General features: G+C 40.4%; 1 protein-coding gene across 1 annotated transcript in view; it reads left to right on the top strand.

The window, feature by feature from the left end:
• LOC140730120 (calpain-2 catalytic subunit-like) overlaps positions 1-27,189 on the top strand; it is a 117,964-nt gene that overhangs the window by 64,795 nt on the left and 25,980 nt on the right. The window contains exons 6-12 of the mRNA XM_073050256.1: positions 4,735-4,904; positions 10,919-10,930; positions 12,045-12,256; positions 14,103-14,145; positions 15,226-15,285; positions 24,060-24,138; positions 26,466-26,582. Of these exons, the coding sequence (XP_072906357.1) occupies positions 4,735-4,904; positions 10,919-10,930; positions 12,045-12,256; positions 14,103-14,145; positions 15,226-15,285; positions 24,060-24,138; positions 26,466-26,582 (693 nt within the window). The remainder of the gene's footprint in view (positions 1-4,734; positions 4,905-10,918; positions 10,931-12,044; positions 12,257-14,102; positions 14,146-15,225; positions 15,286-24,059; positions 24,139-26,465; positions 26,583-27,189) is intronic.

Here is a 27,189-nt window from a genome sequence, read left to right as displayed (position 1 = left end):
TGGAGATGAAAGACAATTGCTTTCATAGGTTGGATCATAAAATATAAAAGTTGGGAGGTTAAAACACTGGTTAGGATGTTCTAGTTCTGCTTGCCACATTATCAGAAGGATGTGGTTTGTACTGGAGAGTGTGTAGAACAGATTCACCAGGATGATGCCTAGACATAAATTATGACGAGAAGTTGGATAGGGTGGGCTTTTTTTCTGTTGATCCAAGGAGATTGAGGGGTAACCTGATAGAGCGGTATCAGATTATGAGAGGTGTAGAATCCCTGAATCTGTTTTCCTATAGTTAGGGCATGAAAAGTAAAAGGGCATTGGCTCAAAGTGAAAGGAAGGAGCTGTAAAGGAGATTTGATAATAATGTCTTTTGTATAGTTTATATTTGGAGTTTACTGCTGCTGATGGTATCAGATGAAATCACTATCTTAATAGAAATTTAGACAGGCACTCATATAGGTCAGAAATAGAATGAAACAGATCTAATGCGAGTAGAAAAGTTAATGTCATGGATGTATAGTATTGTACAGACTGGAGAAAGGCCCTCTGGCCCAATGTGTTCATGCCAATTGAGATGTACATTAGTGGCTACTTTATTAGGTACACCTGTACACCTCATTAATGCGAATATCTAATCAGCCAATCATGTGGCAACAACTCAATGCATAAAAGCATGGTGAAGAGGTTCAGTTGTTGTTCAGACCAAACATCAGCATGGGGAAGAAATGTAATCTATGGTGACTTTGACCATGGAATGAATGTTGGTGCCAGACGGGGTAGTTTGTCTTTCTCAGAAACTGCTGACCTTCTGGAATTTTCATGCATGGCACTCTCTAGAGTTTATAGACAATGGTGTGAAAAACAAAAAAAAATCCAGTAAGCAGCAGTTCTCTGGGAGAAAACTGGGAGTATGAAACATAGAAACATGGGAAACCTACAGCACAATACAGGCCCTTTGGCCCACAAAGCTGTGTCGAACATGTCCTTACCTTAGAAATTACCTCAGGTTACCCATAGCCCTCTATTTTTCTAAGCTCCATGTACATATCCCGGAATCTCTTAAAAGACCCTATTGAATCTGTCTCCACCACTGCCGCCGGCAGCCCATTCCACGCACTCACCACTCTCTGCGTTTTTTTAAAAAAAAACTTACCTCTAACATCTCCTCTGTACCTGCTTCTAAACACCTTAAAACTGTACCCTCTTGTGCTAATCATTTCAGTCCTGGGAGCTGTCTTTGCAGACTGTTGGAGCTGACAGAAATTATGGAGGGTGATCCATTGAATGTGAAGGCTGACGGGGTGAAGGCAAAATCAAAATATTCTGATCCTTGTTCTGGCTGAGAAGGGGTGAGGGCAGAAGTACAGGAAGTATAGATGAGGTTGATAGCCCTACCAACAGTGGTAGAGGGTTAAGCATGAAAAAAAAGGCATCCTGAAAAAAGTGATGGGAAAATTCTTGTCATTAGAGTGGACACAGTGGAGATAGACAAACTAAGAGATGTATTGCAGGGTGGGAATTGGTGGGTTTGAAGAGCATCATGTAGATGATTAATAGATAAGTGACAGAGTGGGAAATGGGGCAAAATCTATTGCCCATATGGAAAACATGCACCAGAACAGATGGGTGGAATAACTATTCCCATATTGTAGTTTATGTATATCAATTCACCTTGTTCAATGTATAAGGAACAAGTCAATTCACAAATGTCTGCTATTCTTTGACAACACTGCAAATTATTCATCCTGAGAGGGCTTCAATTTTGTTTTGTTATGTCTCCACATTTCAGGATGGCATTTTCCGAATTTCTAAGGAATTTCTCTCGAGTGGAAATCTGTACTCTCACCCCTGACACACTAGCCAGCGATGAAGTTCATAAGTGGAGCATGGTTATTCACAATGGGTCCTGGAGAACTGGATCTTCTGCAGGGGGATGTCTAAACTACCCAAGTATAAAATTACAATTTTCCTCATCATTGTAATTCTGTCTATAGAATCCAGTGTATTCCTTGGTAACACTGTCCTGGAACCAAATTGTTGCAAAGACTTCAGCTCTGCTAATATCTTCTTTATGCTTCAGCCAAAGATAATTTAGTGACAAGACGGCTATTTTTTTGGTGTGGTTTCTGTTTCAAGACTCTGTTTATTTATGAATGCTTTTTTTTAGTTGGCTTTATTAAATGTTTATCCTATTTTCTCATTAGTAAGACAGTAATTTTATTCTCCCATTACTTAGATTCGGAGTATTAAAATAGGCCCTTTTAAATCAGGCTTATTACCATAGTTTTATATGATGTTAAGTTTATTGTTTGGCCCAGCTGGTCCACGCCAACCAAGATTCCCATCCAAGAAGCATTTGCCTGCATTTGGCCCATATCTCTCAAAATCTAATACAGAAACAGGCCCTTTGCTAAGCTATTAATATGAACAATTATTTAAAACACAATCATACAGCACAGAAACAGGCTGTTTGACCCACTGTGTCTGTTCTGGTCATCAAGTACCTGTCTAGACTCATCCCAATTTATAAAGTCATAGAGCACTATAATATAGAAACAAGCCCTTTGACCCACTTAGTTTTTCATTGACCTGATCTTGTGTCAAGTCCCATTAACTGGAACCCAGATCATCGCCCCTCCAGACCTTGCTTATCCATGTCCCTGTCCAATCTTCTCTTAAATGTTACAATTGAACTTGCATTTACCTTCTGCTGACAGCTTATTCCATACTGTCAACACTCAAATCCTGGCAACGTCCTTGCAATTTTTTACTACCAAGTTATTGATATCTTTCCAGCAGGTAGGTGACCAGAACACCACACAGTACTCTAAATTTTGCTTCACCTGCTCTTGCACATAACATCCCAACTCCGTGTCTAGATTTATGAAGTCAATGTACTAAAAACTTTCTTTATGACCCTGTCTACATATGTTACCTGTAATTCAATTTCTAGCATACTGCCTATGATCTTTCATGTCATAATGTCTCAAAATGCTTACCTAAGTAGTTTCTAAATATTGTCAGAGTACCTCATCCCCTCAGGCAGTTTGTTCTGGCTTTTAACCACCTGCTAGGTGAAAATATTCTTCAAATCCACTTGAAATTTGTCCTTACATTTATTTCCATGTTCTCTAAAGATGTTTCTCCCAAGAGTAAAACTTCTCATTATCTACCCAACATTATTTCTCATAATTTTGTACACCCACTCCCTCCCCCAGGAAAACAAACCCAGGCTATCCAATCCTCTTCATATCTGAAGAGTTCTGATCCAGGCAATATCCAAATGAATCTTCTCTGATCTTTCTTCATTGCAGTTACATCCTTCCTACTGTGGTGGCTTGAACTGCACCCAAGATTCCAGCTATTGCTTATGTTTTATACAGGTGTATGATAACCTCCATGCTCTAAAATTCTGAACTTAGCATTAAAAGTGAGTTACATCAATTGGTCTGGAGTTGCACATAGGCCAGACTAAGAACAATTAATAGTTCTATCGGCCCTATCACTTAGACCAGATTTTTATTCTAGTTTATTTAATTTAATTCAAATTACCATTCACCAGTCAGGACCCAAAACAGTCTTACAGGTGAGGCAACACTTTATCTTATAGTTGATCGGGGTCATCTACAGCTGCACTCAGTGCGGCTTCTACATTAGTGAAGCCCAACGTAGGTTGGGGCACCACTTTGTTCGGCACAATCCGCCACAAGCAGGATTTTGCTTTGGCCAATCATTTTAATTCCAATCCACATTCCAATTCCAACATGTCAGTCCATGGCCTCTTCGACTGCCACAACGATGTTGGAGGAGCAAGAACTCATTCCATCTGGGTAGTCTCCAATCTGATGGCATTAACATTGATTTCTCTAACTTCTGGTAATTTCTCCCGCCCCCCCCCCCCGCCTCACTTCTTCCATTCCCCATACGAACGCCCCTCTAACTTTTCTCTTCTCCTCACCTACCATTCACCTTCCTTTGGTGCCCCTCCTCCTTCCCTTTCTCCCATAGTTCATTCTCTCCTATCAGATTCCATCTTCTTCAGCCCTTTACCTTTTCCACCTATCACCTCCAAGCTTCTCACTTCATCCCCCTCTCCCTTTCTGACCTATCTGCTCCCTAATCTGTCTTCACCTGTCACCTTCTACCTTGTACTCCTTCCCTCTCCCACGTTCTTATTCTAGTTTTTTCCCCTTCCTTTCCAGTCCTGATGAAGAGACTTGGCCTGAAACATCGAGTCTTTATTCCTTTCCATGGAGGCTGCCTCACCTGCTGAGTTCCTCCAGGAGAGGGAGGGAGGGAGGGAGGGAGAGAGAGAGAGAGAGAGAGAGACACACACACACACACACACACACACACACACACACACACACACACACACACACACACACACACACACACACACACACACACACACACACACACACACACACACACACACACACACACACACACACACACACACACACACACACACACACTCTGGACTTCCAGCATCTACAGAAATGTTTCCCTTTTTCCATGGCAAAATTTGAACTTGTGGCTCCAGATGGATAGTCCAGTCCTCTGGATTGTCAGTCTATCCCAGTCCTTAATAATCATGTCTTCATATCCCACATTACCCAGACATTTTCAGATCAAAGTAGGAAAGTGAAACCAATTTGCATTGTTCTGTTATGTATACATTCATCAGTTGTTGCAGATCTTAACATCAATGCTCTTGGTTTCCATTCACAGGGTCATTTTGGACAAATCCTAAGTTTAAAATTGTTCTGAATGAAGCAGATGAAGATCCTGATGATGAAGATCAGTTGTGCAGTTTTCTAATTGGGGTGATTCAGAAGAATCGTAGACGGCAAAGGAAAATGGGAGAGGGCATGCATATTATAGGCTTTGCTATCTATGAGGCAAGTTTCAACATTTTGCCTGTTATTGCTGTATAAACTAAAAGGTGAAGGAAGTCCAATAAAATGTCTTTTTGGGATTTACAAATTCAACACAAAAAATTACCAAAGATATTGCTAGTGCTGCTAATATAACCATATAACAATTATAGCATGGAAGCAGGCCATCTCGGCCCTTCTAGTCCATGCTGAACACTTACTCTCACCTAGTCCCAACGACCTGCACTCAGCCCATAACCCTCCATTCCTTTCCTGTCTATATACCTATCCAGTTTTACTTTAAATGACAATGTCGAACCTGCCTCTACCACTTCTACTGGAAGCTCGTTCCACACAGCTACCACTCTCTGAGTAAAGAAATTCCCCCTTGTGTTACCCCTAAACTTTTGCCCCTTAACTCTCAACTCATGCCCTCTTGTTTGAATCTCCCCTACTCTCAGTAGAAAAAGCCTATCCACGTCAACTCTATCTATCCCCCTCATAATTTTAAATACCTCTATCAAGTCCCCCCTCAACCTTCCATGCTCCAAAGAATAAAGACCTAACTTGTTCAACCTTTCTCTGTAACTTAGGTGCTGAAACCCAGGTAACATTCTAATAAATCTTCTCTGTACTCTCTCTATTTTGTTGACATCTTTCCTATAATTCGGTTACCAGTACTGCACACAATACTCCAAAGTTTGCCTTACCAATGCCTTGTACAATTTTAACGTTACATCCCAACTCCTATACTCAATGCTCTGATTTATAAAGGGCAGCATACCAAAAGCTTTCTTCACCACCCTATCCACATGAGATTCCACCTTCAGGGAACTATGCACCATTATTCCTAGATCACTCTGTTCTACTGCATTCTTCAATGCCCGACCATTTATCATGTATGTCCTATTTTGATTATTCCTACCAAAATGTAGCACCTCACACCTATCAGCATTAAACTCCATCTGCCATCTTTCAGCCCACTCTTCTAACTGGCCTAAATCTTTCTGCAAGCTTTGAAAACCTACTTCATTATCCACAATGCCACCTATCTTAGTATCATCTGCATACTTACTAATCCAATTTACCACCCCATGATTCCAGATCATTAGTGTATATGACAAACAACATTGGACCCAGTACAGATTCCTTGTCAAAGGCCTTACTGAAGTCCATATAGACAACATCCACTGCTTTACCTGCGTCAACTTTCCTAGTAACCTCTTCAAATAATTCAATAAGATTTGTCAAATGTAACCTTCCATGCACAAATCCACGTTGACTGTTCCTAATCAGAACCTGTCTATCTAGATAATTATATATACCATCTCTAAGAATACTTTCCATTAATTTACCCACCACTGACATCAAACTGACAGGCCTATAATTGCTAGGTTTACTCTTAGAACCCTTTCTAAACAATGGAACCACAAGAGCAATACGCCAATCCTCCGGCACCATCCCCGTTTCTAATGACATTTGAAATATTTCTGTCAGAGCCCCTGCTATTTCTACACTAACCTCCCTCAAGGTCCTAGTGAATATCCTGTCAGGATCCAGAGATTTATCCACTTTTATATTCCTTAAAAGCGCCAGTACTTCCTCCTCTTTAATCTTCATAGTTTCCATAACTTCCCTACTTGTTTCCCTTACCTTACACAATTCAGTATCCTTCTTGGTGAATACTGAAGAAAAGAAATTGTTCAAAATCTCCCCATCTCTTTCGGCTCCACACATAGCTGTCCACTCTGATTCGCTAAGGGACCAATTTTATCCCTCACTATCCTTTTGCTATTAATATAACTGTAGAAACCCTTTGGATTTATTTTCACCTTACTTGCCAAAGCAACCTATTATCTTCTTTTAGCTTTTCTAATTTCTTTCTTAAGATTATTTTTACATTCTTTATATTCCTCGAGCACCTCATTTAATCCATGCTGCCTATATTTATTGTAGATCTCTCTCTTTTTCCAAACCAAGTTTCCAATATCCCTTGAAAACCATGGCTCTCTCAAACTTTTAACCTTTCCTTTCAACCTGACAGGAACATAAAGATTCTGTACCCTCAAAATTTCACCTTTAAATGACCTCCATTTCTCTGTTACATCCTTCCCATAAAACAAATTGTTCCAATCCACTCCTTCTAAATCCTTTTGCATCTCCTCAAAGTTAGCCTTTTTCCAATCAAAAATCTCAACCCTGGGTCCAGTCCTATCCTTCTCCATAATTATATTAAAACTAATGACATTGTGATCACTGGACCCAAAGTGCTCCCCAGCACATACCTCCGTCACCTGACCTAACTCATTCCCTAACAGCAGATCCAACACTGCCCCTTCTCTAGTTGGTACCTCTATGCATTGCTGCAAAAAACTATCCTGCACACATTTTACAAACTCCAAACCATCCAGCCCTTTTACAGTATGGGCTTCCCAGTCTATGTGTGGAAAATTAAAATCTCCCATAATCACAACCCTGTGCTTACTACAAATATCTGCTATCTCCTTAGAAATTTGCTCCTCCAATTCTCACTCCCCATTAGGTGGTCTATAATACACCCTATAAGTGTTACTACACCTTTCCCATTCCTCATTTCCACCCAAATAGCCTCCCTAGATGAGCCCACTAATCTATCCTGCCAGAGCACCGCTGTAATATTTTCTCTGACAAGCAGTGCAACACCTCCCCCTCTTGTCCCTCTGATTTTATCACACCTCAAGCAACAAAATCCAAGAATATTTAGTTGCAACCATGTTTCACTAATAGCTACAACATCATATTTCCAGGTATCAATCCATGCTCTAAGCTCATCCACCTTTCTTACAGTGCTCCTAACATTAAATTAAATGCATTTAAGAATTTCTCCACCTCTTCCTCTCTGTTTATCTCTAATGGTGCAAACAACTTTATTATCTTCTTTTTCTTCCTTCTCCCATACATCTGTTCCTACACTTAGGTTCCCCTCCCCCCCCCCCCCCCCCCCGTATCTAGTTTAAATCCACTGGAGCCTCTCTAGCAAACCTACCTGCAAGAATATTTGTCCGCCTCCCCTCTGTCGGAACAGGTCCCCACCTTCCCTGGAAAACTGCCCAATTATCTATAAATCTGAAGCCCTCCCTCCTGCACCATATCTTCAGCCACGTGTTGAACTGCGCTATCTTACTATTTCTAAACCTGCCTGCACGTGGCACTGGTAGCAATCCTAAGATTGCTATCCTGGTGGTCCTGTCCTTTAACTTGGCGCCTAACTCCCTAAACTCACCTTTCAGTACCTCCTCACTCTTCCTACCCATGTCATTGGTCCCTACATGGACCACAACATCAGGCTGCTCACCCTCCCTCTTGAGAATACTGAGAACTCCAAGATATCGCAGACCCTGGCACCAGAGAGGCAACAGACCATCTGGGATCTCGATCTTTTCCACAGAACCTCCTATCTGTCCCCCTAACTATCGAATCCCCTATCACTACTGCTCTCCTCTTTTTCCTCCTTCCCTTCTGAGCTGAGGGTCCAATCTCGGTGCCAGAGATGCAACCACTGCAACTTGTCCCTGGTAGGTCATCCCCACCAACAGTATCCAAAATGGTATGCTTATTATTGATGGGAATGTTCACCAGGGTGCACTGCTCATTCTTTCTAATCCCCTTCCCTCTCCTGACAGTCACTCGGCTACCTGTCTTCTGACTCTTAAGGGTAACTATCTCCCTGTAACTCCTGTTTATTTCTGCCTCTGCCTCCCGAATGAATCAAAGTTCATCCAGCTCCAGCTCCAGTTCCCTAACACGGTTTGTCAGGAGCTGCAGCTGGGTACACCTTTTACAGGTGTAGTCATCAGGGACAATTGTGCTCATCCTGCAAACGGAGCACTCAACTGCCCTAACTGCTGCCTCCATTACCTACTCCTAAGGTAATTAAATCAATTAAAGAGGTTACCTGGCCTTACCTCACTTGGAGTGAAGCTTGTCCTCAGCCTCTGCTCGCTTTTTAAATTCTCCCGCTGCCTCACAGGCTGACTTTCACGCGCTTGCGCAGTCGTGCCCCGTTTAAACCTTGCCTCTGCCTGTTGAGCCAAAGCCATCCCACTCCGCCTCAGTCCACTCTGGTGATGGCCACTGTATATGGTGGTCTTTTTTTTAAACTTTTGGTGCGCTATGTCACGCGTCTGTGCAGTCTACCCTCTTTTCCGCCATCAGTTTAAAAAAACGGCTTCTCTCCGATATGCCTTTACTTCTTCCCTCTCCGCCTCTTGCATCGATTTAAAAGAAAGATAATGGAAGACTGAATTTTCAAATGGGCTTAAATGTTTACTCCTGCACTTAATTTGTATGTTTGTAAGTTGTACAGTGAAGAACTATATTCAAAACACAAAATACTCTGCAGATGCTGGGGTCAAAGCAGCACGTGCAACACGCTGGAGGAACTCAGCAGGTCGGGCAGCATCCGTGGAAATGAACAGTCAATATTTCGGGCTGAGACCCTTCGTCAGGACTGGAACGAACAGTCAAAGTTTTGGGCTGAGACCCTTCAAACGTTGACTGTTCATTTCCACGGATGCTGCCCGACCTGCTGAGAACTATATTCAAAAAGTTTTAAGACTGAAATTCAATTTTAATTGGACCTATCATTACACTGGTCTGTACCTAATTATTTTATTATTACCTTGCCTCCATCATTTAAAGAAATGTACTTTAATTTTATTGGTTCCTTTATTCAATGATGCAGCAGGAAGTGTCTGGGATCTGTTGTTGTCTCTAACCATTATGCCATGGTATATTTTTGGTACAGTTGTATCTGGCACTCAAAATTCCAGAATGAGGTTTGGAGACATATAGCACAGAAACGGGGTTGCCTGAGTGCATTGCCTGAGTACCTATCTATACTAACCCCATTTAGAACGAAGACATAGGAGCAGAATTAGGCCATTCAGCCCATTGTGTCTGCTCTGTCATTCAATCATGGCTGATTTAGATTCCCTCTTAACCCCATTCTCCTGCCTTCTTCCCTGTAACCTTTGAAGCCATCACTAACTTTTCCAAACCTCCAAGCACATGGCCTACAGCCACCTATGGAATTTGCTTTCAAGTTTGCATCTGGTGTTGCCAGAGTACCTCCCTCCACCACCCTCAGAATCAGATTTATTAACACTTTCATATGTGCTGAAATGTTTTGCTTTGCGACGGCAGTGCAGTGCAAGACAGCAAAGTGATAATAAGTTACCAAAAATAAATTAATAGTATAAAGGACGAGGTAGTGTTCATAGACTGTTCAGAAATCTGATAGTGGAGAGAAACAAGATGTTCCTAAAACATTCAGCAGAGGTCTTCAGGCTCCTGTAGCTCCTCTCTGATGGTATTAATGTGAAGACAGCATGTTCCAAATGGTGAGGGTATTTAATGATGGATGCCACCTTCTTGAGGCACTGCCTCTTGAGGATTTCCCGAGTGATCGAAGTACCAATAAACCATTGCTGGCAAGACAGTAGGCTATCTCTGGCCACAATACCACATGATGGTGTGGTGTCGGTAATACACTAGTCTTGAGATTAAATCCATTCATCCCTAGACCAGCCGCCAAGTATGTTTACAATGCTAAAATCTACCAGAGCTAGTAAAGAGAATCTCTACCTGGTCTAGACACTGACCAGCTGTAATACAAGTGTCAGTTTTGTTCATTTTAATGATAGAACAAAATATGTGGGTCTGTTCTGTGAAATGACTTGGAAGATTTTTGAGACAGTTTTGTATATCGAGGTTACTCTCAGTGTATACAAATCAAAACAGCAACTCGTGGGGACAGATTGTGACAGACAATCCCATTTGCTCCTAGTGTAAATGTGTTTGCATCATTTGGTGCAGTGTAAAATGACATCTTAGTATGAAAAACATGTTCTGATGTTATTAAGATGCCTCTATGGATTTCATGTTAATTCTGTACTTGAAAAGATTACCTTAATCATGCTCAATTTATATGGTTCATGCAGTTTTTATAGCCTTTTTTATGAAGGTCTTTAGACTCATTTACCCTTTTTATTTTGCAGATCCCTGATAAGGTACGTTGGATTATGTTCCGGAGATACACATTTAACCACATTTTTACATGTAGGCACCATTCAGTTAGTTTATAATAACTCATTGAATATTGCACAATTGATATTCAAACCAATCTTGAGAGGGCTACTAAAGAATTATTAGTATATTCCCTTTCATATGATACTCTGGATGGAGCATCAGGTAAGTGGCCTTCTTCCAGTAACACTCCTTGTGTCACCAGCCAGACAGTGCATGAGGGTGGATCTGATAGTCTCTATTTCTGTAACTGTTGGTGTGGGTGGAGTAAAAGTGTGGTCTATTGTGTCCATGAACTTGCTGTTATATCTTTGGGTGAGAAGAAACCAATAACTTTGAGGTTTTTTTGTTAAGCATCTACTTTTATCTTTTAATTCTAAAGTTAATGCTAATTAGTTCAGAAATCACTGAGGACTAGAATTCTGTTTTGTTCAATGGAATCATGCATCAGACAAGTTGTATCATTGACAGCTGAGATACCAGCTTTTTGCATGACAATCCAACATTACATTCTACATTTAATGATTTTACTTAATAGTCTTTTAATTAAAAAAAATAGAATTCCCAGTACTGTGATTTATTGAAGCATTATTTAATTCAGAATTTACTGTGATTGTTTTTTTTTGTCTCTTCCTTGTGTTAAAAGAATTAATACAGTTCAAAAGTATGTTGTAGACTGTGTAAAGTACTATGGGATGTTCTGATTAAATAAAGTTTGCACTATAAATGCCATGTTTGTTTCTTTTAATCCAGTATTCTGCAATAAAATTCAACTCTGTAGATGCTATGTAGTTGCTTGCTAAGACAGTCAATTGCATGCATTTGTAACACAAATTGGATGAAAATTGGCATTTTCTTGTCCATCTCTAATTAAACTTTCCAATGCGACAGAAGACAAGTTTGAACAATGAGAAGGACAAGTCTTCTGTACTGTTCTGTTTGTCTGTTGGTAATGCTGTCATTGTAGATTGATGTATTATACTGATGACTTGCAGATTGTAGCCCGTATCTTAAATGTGAGATATTTTGCATACTGTGCTGAAATAGTATTTCAAAAACATAGCCAAATCACTTTTTTCTTTCATTTATATGAATTAGTATATAGACCAAATCAATACTCAGCTGAAGGAAGAATTTTTCAAAAACCACCAGCCCTGTGCTATTTCAAAAAACTTCGTGAACACGCGAGAGGTTGTGATCCGACATGCTCTTCCACCTGGACAGTACCTCGTTGTACCATCCACTTTTGAACCAAATAAAGATGGAGACTTTGCAGTCCGTGTATTTACAATGAAACATGCTGAAGTACAGTAAGTAAAAGCACAAGTCAAGGAATTTTAAATTAGCAGGTGCTGTAAATTGTGTGACTAATGATGGTAATTTACCTTTCAAAGGGCAGGTTTGGGAAGTGATGCTGCCGTTCTGTTTTTTATTATGACAGCTTTATCTGTCCCTCTACCAGTCCACTCTCAATGGATGGAAATGTCCTCTGAGCTGTTATAACAACTGGAACAGTTACATAATCAAGAATATGTAGAACAGGATCTTCAGAATCAGAATTTATATCATCAAGATACCTGGGATCAATAAATACCATAGATAACAATAAGCAGTGCTTTAAAAAAAAACAGAAATAAAAATTAGTGAGGTGGTGTTCATGAGTTCAATGTCCATTTCAGAATCAGATGGCAGAGGGAAAGAAGCTGATCCTGAATCATTGACTGTGTGCCTTCACGATTCTGTACCTCCTTCCTGAAGGTAACAATGAGAAGTGCTCATGTCCTGGGTGATAGGGATCTTTAATGATGGATGCTCCTTGAAGATGTCTTTAATACTATGGAAGCTAGTACTCAAGATGGAGCTGACTAATTTTATAAGTTTCTGCAGCTTACTTTGACCCTGTGCAGTAGCTACCCCCTCTCCCTTTGCAGAAGTTTTTGAGTGCTTTTGTTGACAAAACCATTTTCCTCAAACTCCAAATGAAATATAACCAGTCTTTTTTATAGCTGCATCAATATGTTGCAACCAAGTTAGCTCCTCAAAGATATTGAAACCCAGGAACTTGAAATTGCTCACTTTCTCCACTACTGATCCCTCTATGACGATTGGTTTGTGTTCCCTAGTCTTACCCTTTCTGAAGTCCACAATCAGCTCTTTGGTCTTACTGACATTGAGTGCAAGGTTGTTTCTGTGACACCACTCAACTAGCTGGCATATCTTACCCCTGTACACTCTCTTGTCTCAATTCTAAGATTCTGCCAGCAGTGCTTGTATCATCAGTAAATTTATAGATAGCATTTGAGCTATGCCTAGCCACACAGTCATGGGTGTAGAGAGTATAGAGCAGTGGACTAAGAACTCATCCCTGTGCTGCAACATTGTTGATTGTCTCTGAGGTGGATATGTTATTTCCAATTCTCACAGATTCTGGTCTGGCAGTTAGGAAGTCAAGGATCCAGTTGCAGAAGGAAAGAATTATTTTAAAATGTGCAGGATAGAATTAAATTGCATTTCATGAATGTATTTGGTCAAGCTTCCTCACACTTCAGTTTCAAAATGGAGTGCACATAATACATGCTCTTCACAGTTGAGGATTTTCCATTAATTGCTGAAGTAATCAATCTCTGCAGCTGTAGGGAAGCAAAGATTGCCATACACTTCTTTTTTGACTAACCTCCACCTATTGGCTGAATGTAGAACTTGGCTCGCCTGAAGTGCTACCAGATTGAAGTAGTCTGCAGCAACAGACACAAAATGCTGGAGACATGCTGCAAAAGAGTAAACAGTCGACATTTCAGGCTGAAGAAGCTACATCAGGACTCAGCAGGAAACATCGACTGTACTCTTTTGCATAGATGCTGCCTGGCCTGCTGAGTTCCTCCAGCATTTGGTGCGTGTTGCTTGGATTTCCAGCATCTGCAGATTTTCTCTTGTTTGTGAAGTAGTCTGTAGACAGTTTCTAACAGAGAACTATTTTTGAATGGAATACTAAAGAGTCGCTAGGGCCTGTGAAACCAAATCCCACTAATTATTTGTTAGTGCATAGCTTCAAAACATGGAAATGGGAGAAAGTTGGAGTAAACAAAATAAAAATTAATTATGACTGAGGTGCTTCTGGGTGGTCAACTGAAATGATCTTCATGTTTCTTATTACAGGGCAATAGATGTTGAAGTTGGTGCAGTTCTGGAGGATGAGGTGGTAGGTGACCTATCTCCTGTTTGTTGCCAAGTTTTATAACCACTTAGTCACTTTGCTTGTCTCTCCATGTCACAAAGGTTATTGTTGTCACAATTCCCAATTTCTGGCATTCACTAGGAAGATTAGGAATGACCTTGAGGACTAGGTGCTTGCTTCTCCAATGTGGTACCCTGTTTTTAGGGGATTTTCAAACTCTTTCAATGTTTGGTACTCTTTAGCTGCTGCCGGGCTAAGTAGTAAAATTCCTGCCAAGTATGTTATGGTTGGGGCAAAATTGAATGGAATTCTTCCATGAGAGAGTATTAATCCCTGATGAAACAATAGTTATTCTAGTCTGCTTGTGGCTTGGGTAATCTCTGCTGTCATGGCTACTGATGCATTCAACCATAAGAGTGTAAATGTGAGCCAGCAAAAAGCTCCCGCGTGATTGAGTGTTCTAGGTCATGATGAACACAAAAACACGAGGTTTACAGTCTTGAAAGGAATGGGGTCAGGCGATTTAATATTGTTGTAAACATGATAATGTGTTAACTTAATGTGAAATCCAAAGAACTTCTAAGCTAAGTTACAGGTGTGGGGCATAAAGCTATTGTTTTAAAAGGGAATATGGATTAAATTCCATTGAAGTGAGGGTGAAAATTTATGAATAATACAAGGACCAGGTAGATGGTGTGATGGAACTGTGGACTCTGCAAAGGTGATCTTTCAACCTCATTGTGGATGAAGAAAGATGAAGCAACCAGTGATTTTTAACTTGATCCTCCAAAAAATTGTAAAAACTCACCCAGAAGTACCAATAAAGGTGACAGGCCTTTACCCCTCACATGGAGGTTTCATTGAGGATGGTCCCGGGGTACCAGACGTAACTAGGTATCTTTCAGCAGTGTGCAATTATTTTGTGCATTTAACACCGTGAATGATGTTACTTAAGTTTTTGCAATGGAAATAATAAATTCCCAGATCTGCTGCACTGTAATGTATACGTGTTAATTTCTGTCTGTCTGTCTCTCTCTATTTCTTTGCTATATTTACTTAAAAGTGCTCTTAATTATTTTCTTCTCTGAAAAAAAAATTCCAAAGGTTGATGAAGATGATATTAGTAGGAACTTCGAGAATTTGCTTGATTATTTACTGGGAAAGGTAAGATAAAACACTTTACCACCAAGATTATCTTTTGTGACTCGAATCTTACTGATTATTAGAGAAACATTCCATGAGTATGATCTGAAATAGGCAGAGGCAAAATGGGTTTGACAAAGACACAAGGGATTTTCATTATTTAATTGAGTCCCTTGTTGAATTACAAAGTGTTCAGATACAGTGAAGATGCAGAGCAGTTTCAGATTCTGCAACTTTATGAACAGCTGATTTGAGATCCAGGAGAATATTTAGGACATAATGACAATAACCCACTGTGGTTTATAGTCAAACTTATAAAGATGATTCAATTGCCAATGATTTTTTTCCAATAGGTTAACCAATATTCCACCAGAAAACAATTTAAATATGAGAAAAGGCAGTAAAATACATTCAAATTGCTAGTAAAATTGGGACTTCTACACAATAATTAGAGCAACTTAGGCTATCTGCCCTTTGAGTCTTTTGTGAAGTTCACTCCTGCTCCATTTTCCTGTACTACCCTTTTTTTCTTTCAATTCCCTTAATATGCAATCAGTGTAGCAAGTTCTGTTGGTCTATCTCTAAATGGTCTATCTCTTCTTCTGTGAATTCGACTCCCAGTAGAGAGAACAGATACAAGAGAGGAGAGATTTGAAAGACCCTACAGGTAACTTCTTTACAGAGAAGCTACTGAATACCTAGGTGCACAGTCATTGTAAGTGGTCAAGGCAGGTACAATTGCAACTTTTAAGAAGTACTGTATTAGAGGCAAAAGAATGATTGTGACGTTTAGATAGGGACAGGTTTCTACAGATGATGTGGCAGTTGTTTGAACTCTGTTTCTCTTTGCTTTTTTTAAATTCAGGATGTGGAGATTTCTGCCTTTGAGCTGCAAAGAATACTGAACAGAATTGTATCCAACCGTGAGTAAAGGAACCCATTCATTATGTAGGCTTGTCCACTGATGGTACTGATGCTCCAATTTGAATTTGTTACCTGCATGCTGAATGAATGAATAAACTGATGGTACATTTGCACGTGACACCAAGATTGGGGGTGTAGTGGACAACGAGGAGGGCCATCAAAGTTTGCAGCAGGATCTGGACCAGCTAAAAAAATGGATTGGAAAATGGCAGATGGAATTTAATGCAGACAAGTGTGAGGGTTGCACTTTGTGAGGCTAAACCAGTGTAGGCTTACATAGTGATTGGTAGGGCACTGAGGAGTACAGTAGAACAGAGGGATCTGGGAATGCAGATCCATAGTTCTTTGAAAGTGGTGTCATAGGTGAGTATGGCGCATTGGCTTTCATAAGTGAAAGTATTGTTACAGGAGTTGGGATGTTACGTTGAAGTTGTATAAGACATTGGTGAGGCTTAATTTGGAGTATTGTGTGCAGTTTTGGTCACCTACCTACAGGAAAGATGTTGATTTAGATTGAAAGAGTGCAGAGAAAATGTACACACGTTTCCAGGACTTGAGGACCTCAGTTACAGGGAAAAGTTGAATAGTTAGAATATTATTTCCTGAAGTGTAGAAGAAAGAAAGGAGATTTGATAGAGGTATACAAAATTATGGGAGGTATAGATAGGGTAAATGCAAGCAGGCTTTTTCTACAAAGGTTGAGCAAGACTAGAACTAGAGGTTATAGGTTAAGGATGAAAGGTGAACATGAGTATGGTGAGAGTGTGGAATGAAGTAGTAGTTGTGGTGGTGAGTGCAGGTTCAATTTCAGCATTTAAAAGAAATTTGGATCAGTACATGAACAGGTTTCTTCACCTAAGTGGAATAAGTAAATTTTCCTTTTTCATTCCAAAGGGAAGAAAACAAAATTTCCTATAGATTATGACTCCAAACTCTACCCTTTCCTTGAATTTGCTTAGACCTATAGATGAGTGTAATTCAACATGAATCTTAGAACCCAGCTTACAGATGGGTTTCAAACAATTTCATAATGGTCAATAGAGAAATAAACAAACCAGAATTTCAGCTTCCTCTACTATATGAAATAGTTGACTTGGAAGAAATGAGTGTCTCTATCTGACTGTAACAAAAAGCTATAAGTACTACCTCAGGTCTTGCTGGACATTCTACTGAAAGAAAGGCTTAAAGACTGTGTGCCTATATACTCTTTTCCCAAACACTTCTATTCTCATTCAAGAATGCCTTGAAGTTCTCTGTTTCTTTCTCAGTAAGTGAACCAGCCAGATCCCCTCCACCAGCGCCCTCCTTTCTGACAGAACCAATTCTCATCCTTACCTTCGGCTCCTCCCACTTTCTCCAGACTTGAGAGGTAGCCATGAACACCCGCATGGGCCCCAGCTGTGCCTGCTTTTGCCAGGCCCATGTGCAAAAAAGATCAGGCTTATGGCAACAAGAACATCAAACCCTCCCCCTCACCCCCCCCCCCCCAACCAGCTGTGCAAAAATCAAACCAATCAGGCAAACAGCAGCAAGAAAGAAGCGGTGAAGACACAAAATATTAAGAAGTAAAATTGAAAGGGCCCAATTGAAAGACAGTCCATCATCCAATAGCAAAAGGAGAGAGAGAGATCATTCAAATGCAGGAGCCTTCCCTCGAGAACTGCGGGCGAGAGTCTGTCACACACAGACACCTTCCTCCTCCAGCAGCTGCAAGTGAGAAGTGGATGGAGCTGAACATCACTTATCTCGACGCTTCAATCTTCCTTGATGCTTTAATCAGCAAAAAAATTGAGTCATTCATGGGCCTGTGCCCTGTCTCCAAGCCTCAAGTCTGCTCGCCTTCTGGAATCTTCTCAGAGACAGCTAAGTCCCAGATCGCTCAGCCAGCCCAAAAACACACCTTCAAACTGTAGATCACAGGCTCCAACAGTACCAGAGTCACATTTAAGAGAAAAAGAAGTGGAAGAAACAATGTCGTGGACTATCAGGAGGACGTCACCTGAGGTGGTTAGTTACATAGAAGAGTCCATGTTCCAAGCCTTCCCCGGTAATGCTCGCCGACACTTCCTGCACTACATTGATGACTGTTTTGGTGCTGCTTCATGCACCCATGCTGAGCTCATCAATTTCATTAACCTTGCTTCTCACTTCTACCCTGTCATTAAATTCACTTGATCCATTTCTGATATCTCCCTCCATTTTCTCAATCTCTTTGTCTCCATCTATCGACAGACATCTTTTATAAACCTACCAATTCCCATACTTGTCTTGACTATTCTTGTTTCCACCCTGTATTCTGCAAAAGGCTCTTCACTTTGCTCAGTTCTTTCATTTCCGCCGCATCCATTTCCAGGATGAGGCTTTCCTTTCTAAGTCATTAGCGATGTTCTCCTCCTTCAAACAACAGTGTTTCCCTTCCTCCACCATTGAAGCTGCTTTCATCCATATCTCTTCCATTTCCCAAACATCTGCACTCACCCCATTTTCCCATGCCTTAACAACCACCACGTCTCCACATCAAACACATTATCCTCCACAACTTCCACCATCTCCAAAGGGATCCTACCACCAAACATAACCTTGCCTCTCCTGTGAATATGCTGGAGGTCATCTCTTGTGTCCAGTGCTCCTGAGGCAGACTCCTCTACGTTAGTGAGACCCGTAATAAATTGGGGTACCGCTTTGTCCAGCGCCTCCATTCCATTCACCAAAGCAGAAACTCCCGGTGTCCAAACATTTTAATTCCAATGCCCACTCTTGTTCTGGCATGTCAGTCTGTGGCCTCCTCTTGTGCCAAGATGAAGCCACCCTCAGGGTGGATGAGCAACACCTTATTTACCACCAGGGTGGCCTCCACCCTGAAGGCATGAATATCAATTTCTCTTTCCGATTTAAAAAAAAATTCTGTCCCCCCCCCCCCCCCCACTTCTGTTTCCTAATTTGGCCTGTTACCTTTCTCACCTGCCTGTCACCTCCCCTTGGATCCCTTTCTCCTTCCCTTTCTCCTATGGTCAACTCTCCTCTCCTATCAGATTCCTTCATCTTTCCTACCCACCTGACTTCAGCTCTCACATTCTAGCTCTCCTCATTTCCTGCTCCTCACCTTTTTATTCTTCATCTTTTTTCTTTCTTCTTTAATTCTTCCTTCCAGTCCTGAAGAATGATCTCGGCCCGAAACATTGATGGTTTAATCATTTTCATAGATACTGCCTGGCCTGCTGAGTTTCTCCAGCATTGTGTGTGTGTTGCTTTATATTCCCAGCATCCACAGACTTTCTCATGTTTAAAGACCAAGTGTGCTGATACTGAAAGAAAGAATGGGTCTTTCCAAATCATTTGCATGGGAGGAGAAAAGGATTGCATCTGTATTGTTGTGTAAATACTGTTCCTTTAAATATATTCTCTCAGCCTCTTACTGGAATATGTTTTCTCTTCAAGGTGAAGACATTAAAACTGATGGCTTTAGTTTGCAGACTTGTCGAAATGTAATCAGTCTAATGGATGTATCCTTTTAATAACTATAGTTCACTCTATCGAACACAAAACTTTTCAATTGATAGAAAAATCACAATGCATACATTATTAATGTCCTCTTACCAAGCAGGCATTCTGCATCTAGATCTCTGATCAGCAGTCATACAGCTTTTTATAGGAACAATTAATTGTCTTTTTTGTTTTGTTTCCTTGGAGAAGTTCTTCTCTCTTTTTTTCTGAGATGACCAGACAGAGATTGAAGAGATTGCAACAGGAATTTTATTTACCATTATGCCATGCGCTCCTGAATCAATACGCTGGGGTATCTCTCTTTTTCTAAATGCCAAATAGCCTCACCAAAAGCTGGTTTTGACCCAGTCGATCTGGATAGGCATTCACCCCGAATTATCATTTGCTCTGAGGATTGGTGGGATTCAAAGGAATAAAAAATACCTTGTTAGAATCTCTGATGTTTGTTTACATTATAAATAATTTGGACAAAAGCATGTTAGGTTTGCAGATGATGTAAAGATTAGTGACATTTTGGATAGTGTAGATTTCCAAAAGATACAGTGGGATAGAGATTCAATTGACATATGGTCAGAGAAATGGCAGATAGAGTTTAGTCTGGATAAGTTTGAGGTTTTGCAGCTGATCTCCCAAAGTGCAAGAGGACAATACGCCATTGATGGCAAAACCCTTAACAGTGGTGTAGTGCAGATGGATCTCAGGATCCTAGTCCATAGCTCCCTGGAAGTGACCACACAAGTTGATAGGGTAGCAAAGAAGGCATATGACATTTGCTTTTATTATTCGAGGTATTGAATGCAGGAGTAGGAAGTTGCTGCAGCTTTATAAAACTCCAGTTAGACTGTATCTGGAGTATTGCATCTAGTTTGGGTCACATTATAGGGAGGATGTCAAAGTTTTGAACTGGGTGCAGAAGAGGTTTAGTAGGTTGTTGCCTGGAGTAAGAGCAAGTGCTATGAAGAGAACTTGGACAAACTTCAGCTCTTCTTCGTGAGTAGCAGAGGCTGAGGGAAGCTCTAATGAAGTTTATAAGCAATACACACAAAATGCTTGGGGAACTCAGCAGGCCAGGCAGCCTCTATGCAAAAGAGTAAGTAGTCAACGTTTCAGGGCGAGACCCTTCGGCAGGACAGGAGGAAAAAAAAGCAGAGGAGTAGATTAAAAGGTGGGAGGAGGGGAAAGAGAAACACAAGGTGATAGGTGAAACTGGGAGGAGGAGGGCTGAAGTAATTAGCTGGGAAGTTGATTGGTGAAAGAGATACAGGGCTGGATAAAGGGGAGTCTGATAGGAGAGGACAGGAGGTCACAGAAGAAAGAAAAGGGAGGAGCACCAGAGGGAGGTGATGGAGATAAGGTGAGAGAGGGAAAAGGGATAGAGAGTGGTGACTGGGGGGTGGGGGGCATGGTGCATTACCAGAAGTTTGAGAAATCAATGTTCATGACATCAGGTTGGAGGTTACCCTGATGGAATATAAGCTGTTGTTCCTGCAGCTTGAGTGTGGCCGCATCATGACAGTACAGGAGGCCATGGATGGACATATTGGAATAAGAATGGGAAGTGGAATTAAAATAGGTAGCCACTGGGAGATCCCACTTTTTCTGGCGGACAGAACGTAGGTGCTCAACGAAGCGGTCTCTCAGTTTATGGCGGGTCTCACCGACGTGCAGGAGGCCACACCGGGAGCACTGCACACAGTTCACGACCCCAACAGACTCACAGGTGAAGTGTCGCCTTACCTGGAAGGACTGTTTGGGGCCCTGAATGGTAGTGAGGGGCAGGTGTAGCACTTGTTCCGCTTGCGAGGATAAATTCCAGGAGGGATGAATGGACATGGGAATCATATAGGAGTGATTCCCCACGGAAAGCAGAAAGTGGGAGGGGGAGAAATGTGCTTAGTGGTGGGATCCCATCGGAGGTGGCGGAAGTTTCGAAGACTCGTGTGCTGAATGCGGAGGCTGGTGGGGTGGCAGGTGAGGACAAGAGGAACCCTATCCCTGGTAGGGTGGCAGGATGAGGGGGTAAGAGCAGATGTGCATGAAATGGAAGAGATGTGGTTGAGAGTAGTGTTGATGGTAGAGGAAGGGAAGCCCCTTTCTTTGAAAAGGAGGACATCTCTTTTGTTCTGGAATGAAAAACCTCATCCTCATACAGAAAAGGCTCTTTCATGTCAAAGTGAAAACAAATTTTTACAAATTGGTCTTAATTTATTACAATTATTAAACACAAAATAATTGATTGACTAATTACTCATCCCTTTCAAGTCAGTATTTAGTAGATGCACCTTTGGCAGCAATTACAGCCTCGAGTCTATGTTGATAGGTCTCTGTCAGCTTTACACATCTGGATTCTGCAACTTTTCCCCATTCTTCTTTATAAAACTGTTCAAACTCTGTCAGATTGCATGGGGATCATGAGTGAACATACCTTTGAGTCCAGCCACAAATTCGCAATTGGATTGAGGTCTGGACTCTGACTTGGCCACTCCAGGACATTAACTTAGTTGTATTTAAGCCATTCATGTGTAGCTTTGGCTTTATGCTTCGGATCATTGTCTTGCTGGACAACAAATCTTCTCCCAAGTCAGTTCTCTTACAGACTGAATCAGGATTGCTCTGTATTTTGCTGCATTCATTTTACCTTCTACTTTCACAAGCCTTCCAGGGCCTGCCATAGTGAAGCATCCCCACAACATGATGCTGTCACTACCATGATTCATGGTAGGGATTGTATGTTTTTGATGATGTGTGGACTTTAGCTTTTGCCAAACATAATGTTTAGTCTGGCCAAAAATCTTAATTTTGGTTTCATCAGACCATAAGAACCTTCTTCCAGCTGACTTCAGAGTCTCCCACATGCCTTCTGACAAACTCTAGTCAAGATTTCATGTGAGGTTTTTTTCCAACAGTGGCTTTCTCTTTGCCACTCTCCCATAAAGTTACAATTGGTGAAGCACCCAGGCAACAGTTGTTGTATGTGCAGTCTCTCCTATCTCAGCCACTGAAGCTTTTAACTCCTCCAGAGCTGTCATAGGTCTCTTGGTGGCCTTCTTCACTACTCCTCTTCTTGCACGGTCACTCAGTTTTTCAGAATGGTCTGCTCTAGGCAGATTTACAGCTGTGCCATATTCTTTTCATTGCTTGATGATTGACTTAACTATACTCCAAGAAATATTCAGTGACTTGGAAGTTTTTATGTATCCATCTCTTGACTTGTGCTTTTCAATAGCCTTTTCATGGAGTTGCTTGGAGTGTTCTTTTGTCTTTTTGGTGGAGTTTTTTCCAAGATACTGACGCACCAGCAGTTAGATCTTCCAGATACAGGTGTATTTTTACTATAATCATTTGAAACACTTTTGACTGGACACGGTGATCCCCATTTAACTAATTATGTGACTTCTAAAACCAATTGGCTGCACCAGTGATGATTTGGTGTGTCATATTAAAGGGGTTAATAGTTATACAAATTATTTTGTGTTTTATATTTATAATTGTAGAGTTCGCTTTGACATGAAAGAGTCTTTTTCAGTTGATCAGTGTCAAAAAATGCCAAATTAAATCCACTGTGATTCAATGTTATAAAACGTGAAAATTTCCAAGGGGGTGAATACTTTTTATAAGCACCGTTTAGTCTAATACCTTCTCTAAGTAGTTTTCCTCAATAAAATGGTAAAACAGAAAGATGCATCAGGAAAAATTGGACAAGTGGAATTGAAGCTGTTTTTGAACAAGTTACAGAAGATGCTGGTAATTATTTTTTCTCTATAGACTTGTTTCCTCATTGAAATCTTCTAGTGCTCTCATATTAGCTGCTTTGAAGAAAACACACCCACAGACGCTTCATTTATCAGGACCCTCTCTGACACCATTTGGTTGAGATGACCTTTGACAGGTGTTTGAGTAGATGTCCATTTGTTTAATTCTGTCAATGAAAATTAGCCCCAAGACTCTGCATTATAGTGGTGGTGATTACATGCATCATTTCCTAATTGAATAACTAATTTAGAAAGATTCATAGAACAAATGAATATGCAATTGTAAATAGAGAGAAGTATGGCAAATGTGACACATAGGAGGTGACTCTAATTTAGACATAAGTGGGAGGTACATGAGTTGCATTGTATTATAAAAGCTCAATTTGTGCAATTGCTTACTTTGTGACTTCTGCATGCCTGATCTTCCCTGCCTCATGAAACTGTGCTCAGCCAATGCACATTCAAGTAAGCTGTTCATTATACCTACATATGACCATACAACAATAAACTCAACTTTGACTTCAGCATACAAGGGATCTGGAATCTGGTTTCATTTTAAACTTTTGTTATGTAACTTAGATTAGAAAAGCCAATGTTCATCTTTTCTTCATTTAGAAAATCTTCAAGAAGATGGATGCTGATGAATCTGGTACCATGAATTCACATGAAATGCGACTGGCACTTGAAGAAGCAGGTAATTTCAGAATAGTCCACTAGTGCAAGCAAATATACTTTTCCACGACCGACTGGCAGAATTACTTATTTCCCATATCTAAGAGCATGCTCAGTATTTGCTTAGCTGTCATTAACTGAAGGTTTTAAGAAACAGTATTTTCTTTACTGGAAATGTCTAGTAAGAAAATCCTACATTTGACTCAACCATTGCAATCCGTATAACCTATTCCCTTCATGTGCTCATTTAGCTTCACCTTAAATATGACAATACCACTGGCCACAATCTGGGGTAAATATTTTTTTTCTGAGTTCCCCAACTTGATTTCTTGGTGACAGTTTACATCTTGCAAGCCTTTAGATCCTCCCCAGTGCCTCTATTTTCAATACAACATGATGATAAGAACTATACACAGTAGAAATATCTGGTTTAACCCAGATTCATTGCAAGTGCACCTTTTATATTTTTGAATGGAACCTATCCAATTATAAATTTGCTTGTGACTTCATTACTCTTGAGTTTATTACTAGAAATAGACTAGAAATCTGTTTCTTTAACTCCTCTAATCTGCTTTCAAAGAAATGTTATGGTTCACTAATGTAGATTAAAATTTACTGGTCAATTATCAATTATGCCAGATTATTGTTGTCCTCGACATTAACTATCCCACCAAATCCCCCTAAAAGATGGAATCTACTGCAAATTTTAAAAGTCTCTCATTCTCATTAGTAATGAGCAAATGGTCATGCTCCTTAAGGGAAACTACTTTACAACTTGGGCAATGCTCCCTGACTTTTCATGAGTTTATTATCTGGTACACCACTGAAAAGTTCAATGAGATTAGTCAAGCAGCTTTTCATTATATTTCATTGCCTTATTTGTTTCTGCTGCTTTTCTTAATACTGAAGATAACTAGTATACTAAATACAGTATAAGTAATCAATATTCTGCAAGTCATTTGGTAGTGGATTTTTTCCAATGATAATACATAAATTTTGCCTCTTCTATTTTCTGTCCAGGCTCTATGAAGCTGCATGAATGCAATCCAACTAGATCCACCACTTCTTACTTCTAAGTTCTATTCATATAGCCTTACTAGATGATCCCCAAGAACATCTGCTTTTATGTCCTCCCTCATCAAAAAACGCTATACCCCCTTTTTGGCTGCCTGTAGCATCTGTAACACAAGATGTTGGAAATTGAGTAACACACACAAAATGCTGGAGAAGCTCAACAGGTCAGGCAGCATCTATGGAGAGGAATAACGAGTCAATGTTTTGGGCTGACACCCTTCATCAGGACTCTAATATCCACTCCAGAAATGCTTCCTGATCTGCTGAGTTTCTCTAGCATTGTGTGTGTGCTACTCAGTAGCATCTGTATCCTATATAAAAATAAACTAAATTGTGTACCATTTTTCTAAACATAATGGGGTTCTCATGGACATTTCCTTTATCTTTCTTGGAAAAAGATCTTTACCATTCAATTCCATTAATTTAAGGCATAAGTAATATGTATTTAATTACACTTGCCCAGCTTGAATCCATCTCTCCAGTTTAGCAAGGATATGTTTGAGTCCACTATGCTTACACTTCAAAGTTATAAGTAAATTTATTATCAAAGTCACCATATACTACTCAGAGATTCATTTTCTTAGAGGTGTTCACAGCAGAACAAAGAAATACAACGCTCCACTGGTCTCAGTGCCCTCAATAGTCAAACACAATGTAGTATCTCCACAAGCACATTTATCCCTTACCTTTCTTCAATACATAATCTTTAGAAACATAGAAAATGTACAGCACAATACAGGCCCTTGGGCCCACAAAGCTGTGCCGAACATGTCCGTACCTTAGAATTACCTAGGCTTACCCATAGCCCTCTATTTTTCTAAGCTCCATATATCCATCCAGGAGTCTATTAAAAGACCCTATTGCTTATGCCTCCACCACCACTGCCAGCAGCCCATTCCACGCACTCACCACCCTCTGCGTAAAAAAACTTACCCCTGACATCTCCTCTGTACCTACTTCCAAGTACTCTAAAACTATGCCCTCTCGTGCTAGCCATTTCAGCTCTGGGAAAAAGCCTCTGACTAGCCACACAATCAATGCCTCTCATTATCTTGTACACCTTTATCAGGTCACCTCTCATCCTCCATCGCTCCAAGGAGAAAAGGGATTCACTCAACCTGTTCTATAAGGCATGCTCTCCAATCCAGGCAACATCTTTGTTTCCATGATTATCAGCTGCAGCCCTTGACAAAACAACGCTTATATACTGATGTAATAAACAGATATCACAGAAATAAAATTACCATTAATGTAAATTTATGTTTTCCTCCTCAGGTTACACTCTGAACAATACAGTGATTGAGAACATCGTTGCACGTTATGCAAACTCTGACCTGGTCATTGACTTTGATGACTTTGTTGGCTGTTTGATCCGATTGGAAACCATGCTCAGTGAGTTGATTTTTTGAACTTTATTTTAACAGCATATATTGAAATCGAGATTTATTCAAACATGGGCTACTGATTAAAATCAAACCAAGCACAATTGTTATCCTCTCCTGGCTGGATATTAATCAATACCCTCAGCAAATTATTGTATGGGATGATTCAAACTCTCATGGCAAGTAACCTTCGCCTGCTCGTCCCAACAATTTAAAGACAATTAGAGCAGAAATGTTACAGTGGCCTGTGGTGGACTAACAATTAAAAAGTGATTTTTCTTTGAACACACATATGACCATATTTACTTCCTGCCCATTTAAGTTCTGATGAGACTTCGTACAGAAATAGTCAAAGAAATTCCTTCCAATGTGCCCCAAATTAGGCTCATATATTTTTGCTCTGGTTGTGCAACCTCAAGGTATACACCCGAGTCAAAATTTCCAGGGCAATATTTCAGGAGCCAAAGTTCTACATCCAAGATAGGGATTTGGCCCTCCCAGATCTGCAGTTTTGTGATCAGTTCAAAACATTCGAGAAGTGCTAAGAAAATGATCTCAGTTAAAGAAAATATTGATGGAAAGCGGAATAAGCTGCTGGGTTATACTAATGGCTTTAT

This window comes from Hemitrygon akajei, chromosome 7 (assembly GCF_048418815.1).
Source record: "Hemitrygon akajei chromosome 7, sHemAka1.3, whole genome shotgun sequence".
Taxonomy (NCBI): Eukaryota; Metazoa; Chordata; class Chondrichthyes; order Myliobatiformes; family Dasyatidae; genus Hemitrygon; species Hemitrygon akajei.
The sequence above is the reverse complement of the archived record's forward strand: the minus strand, read 5'-3'. Positions and strand labels throughout refer to the sequence as shown.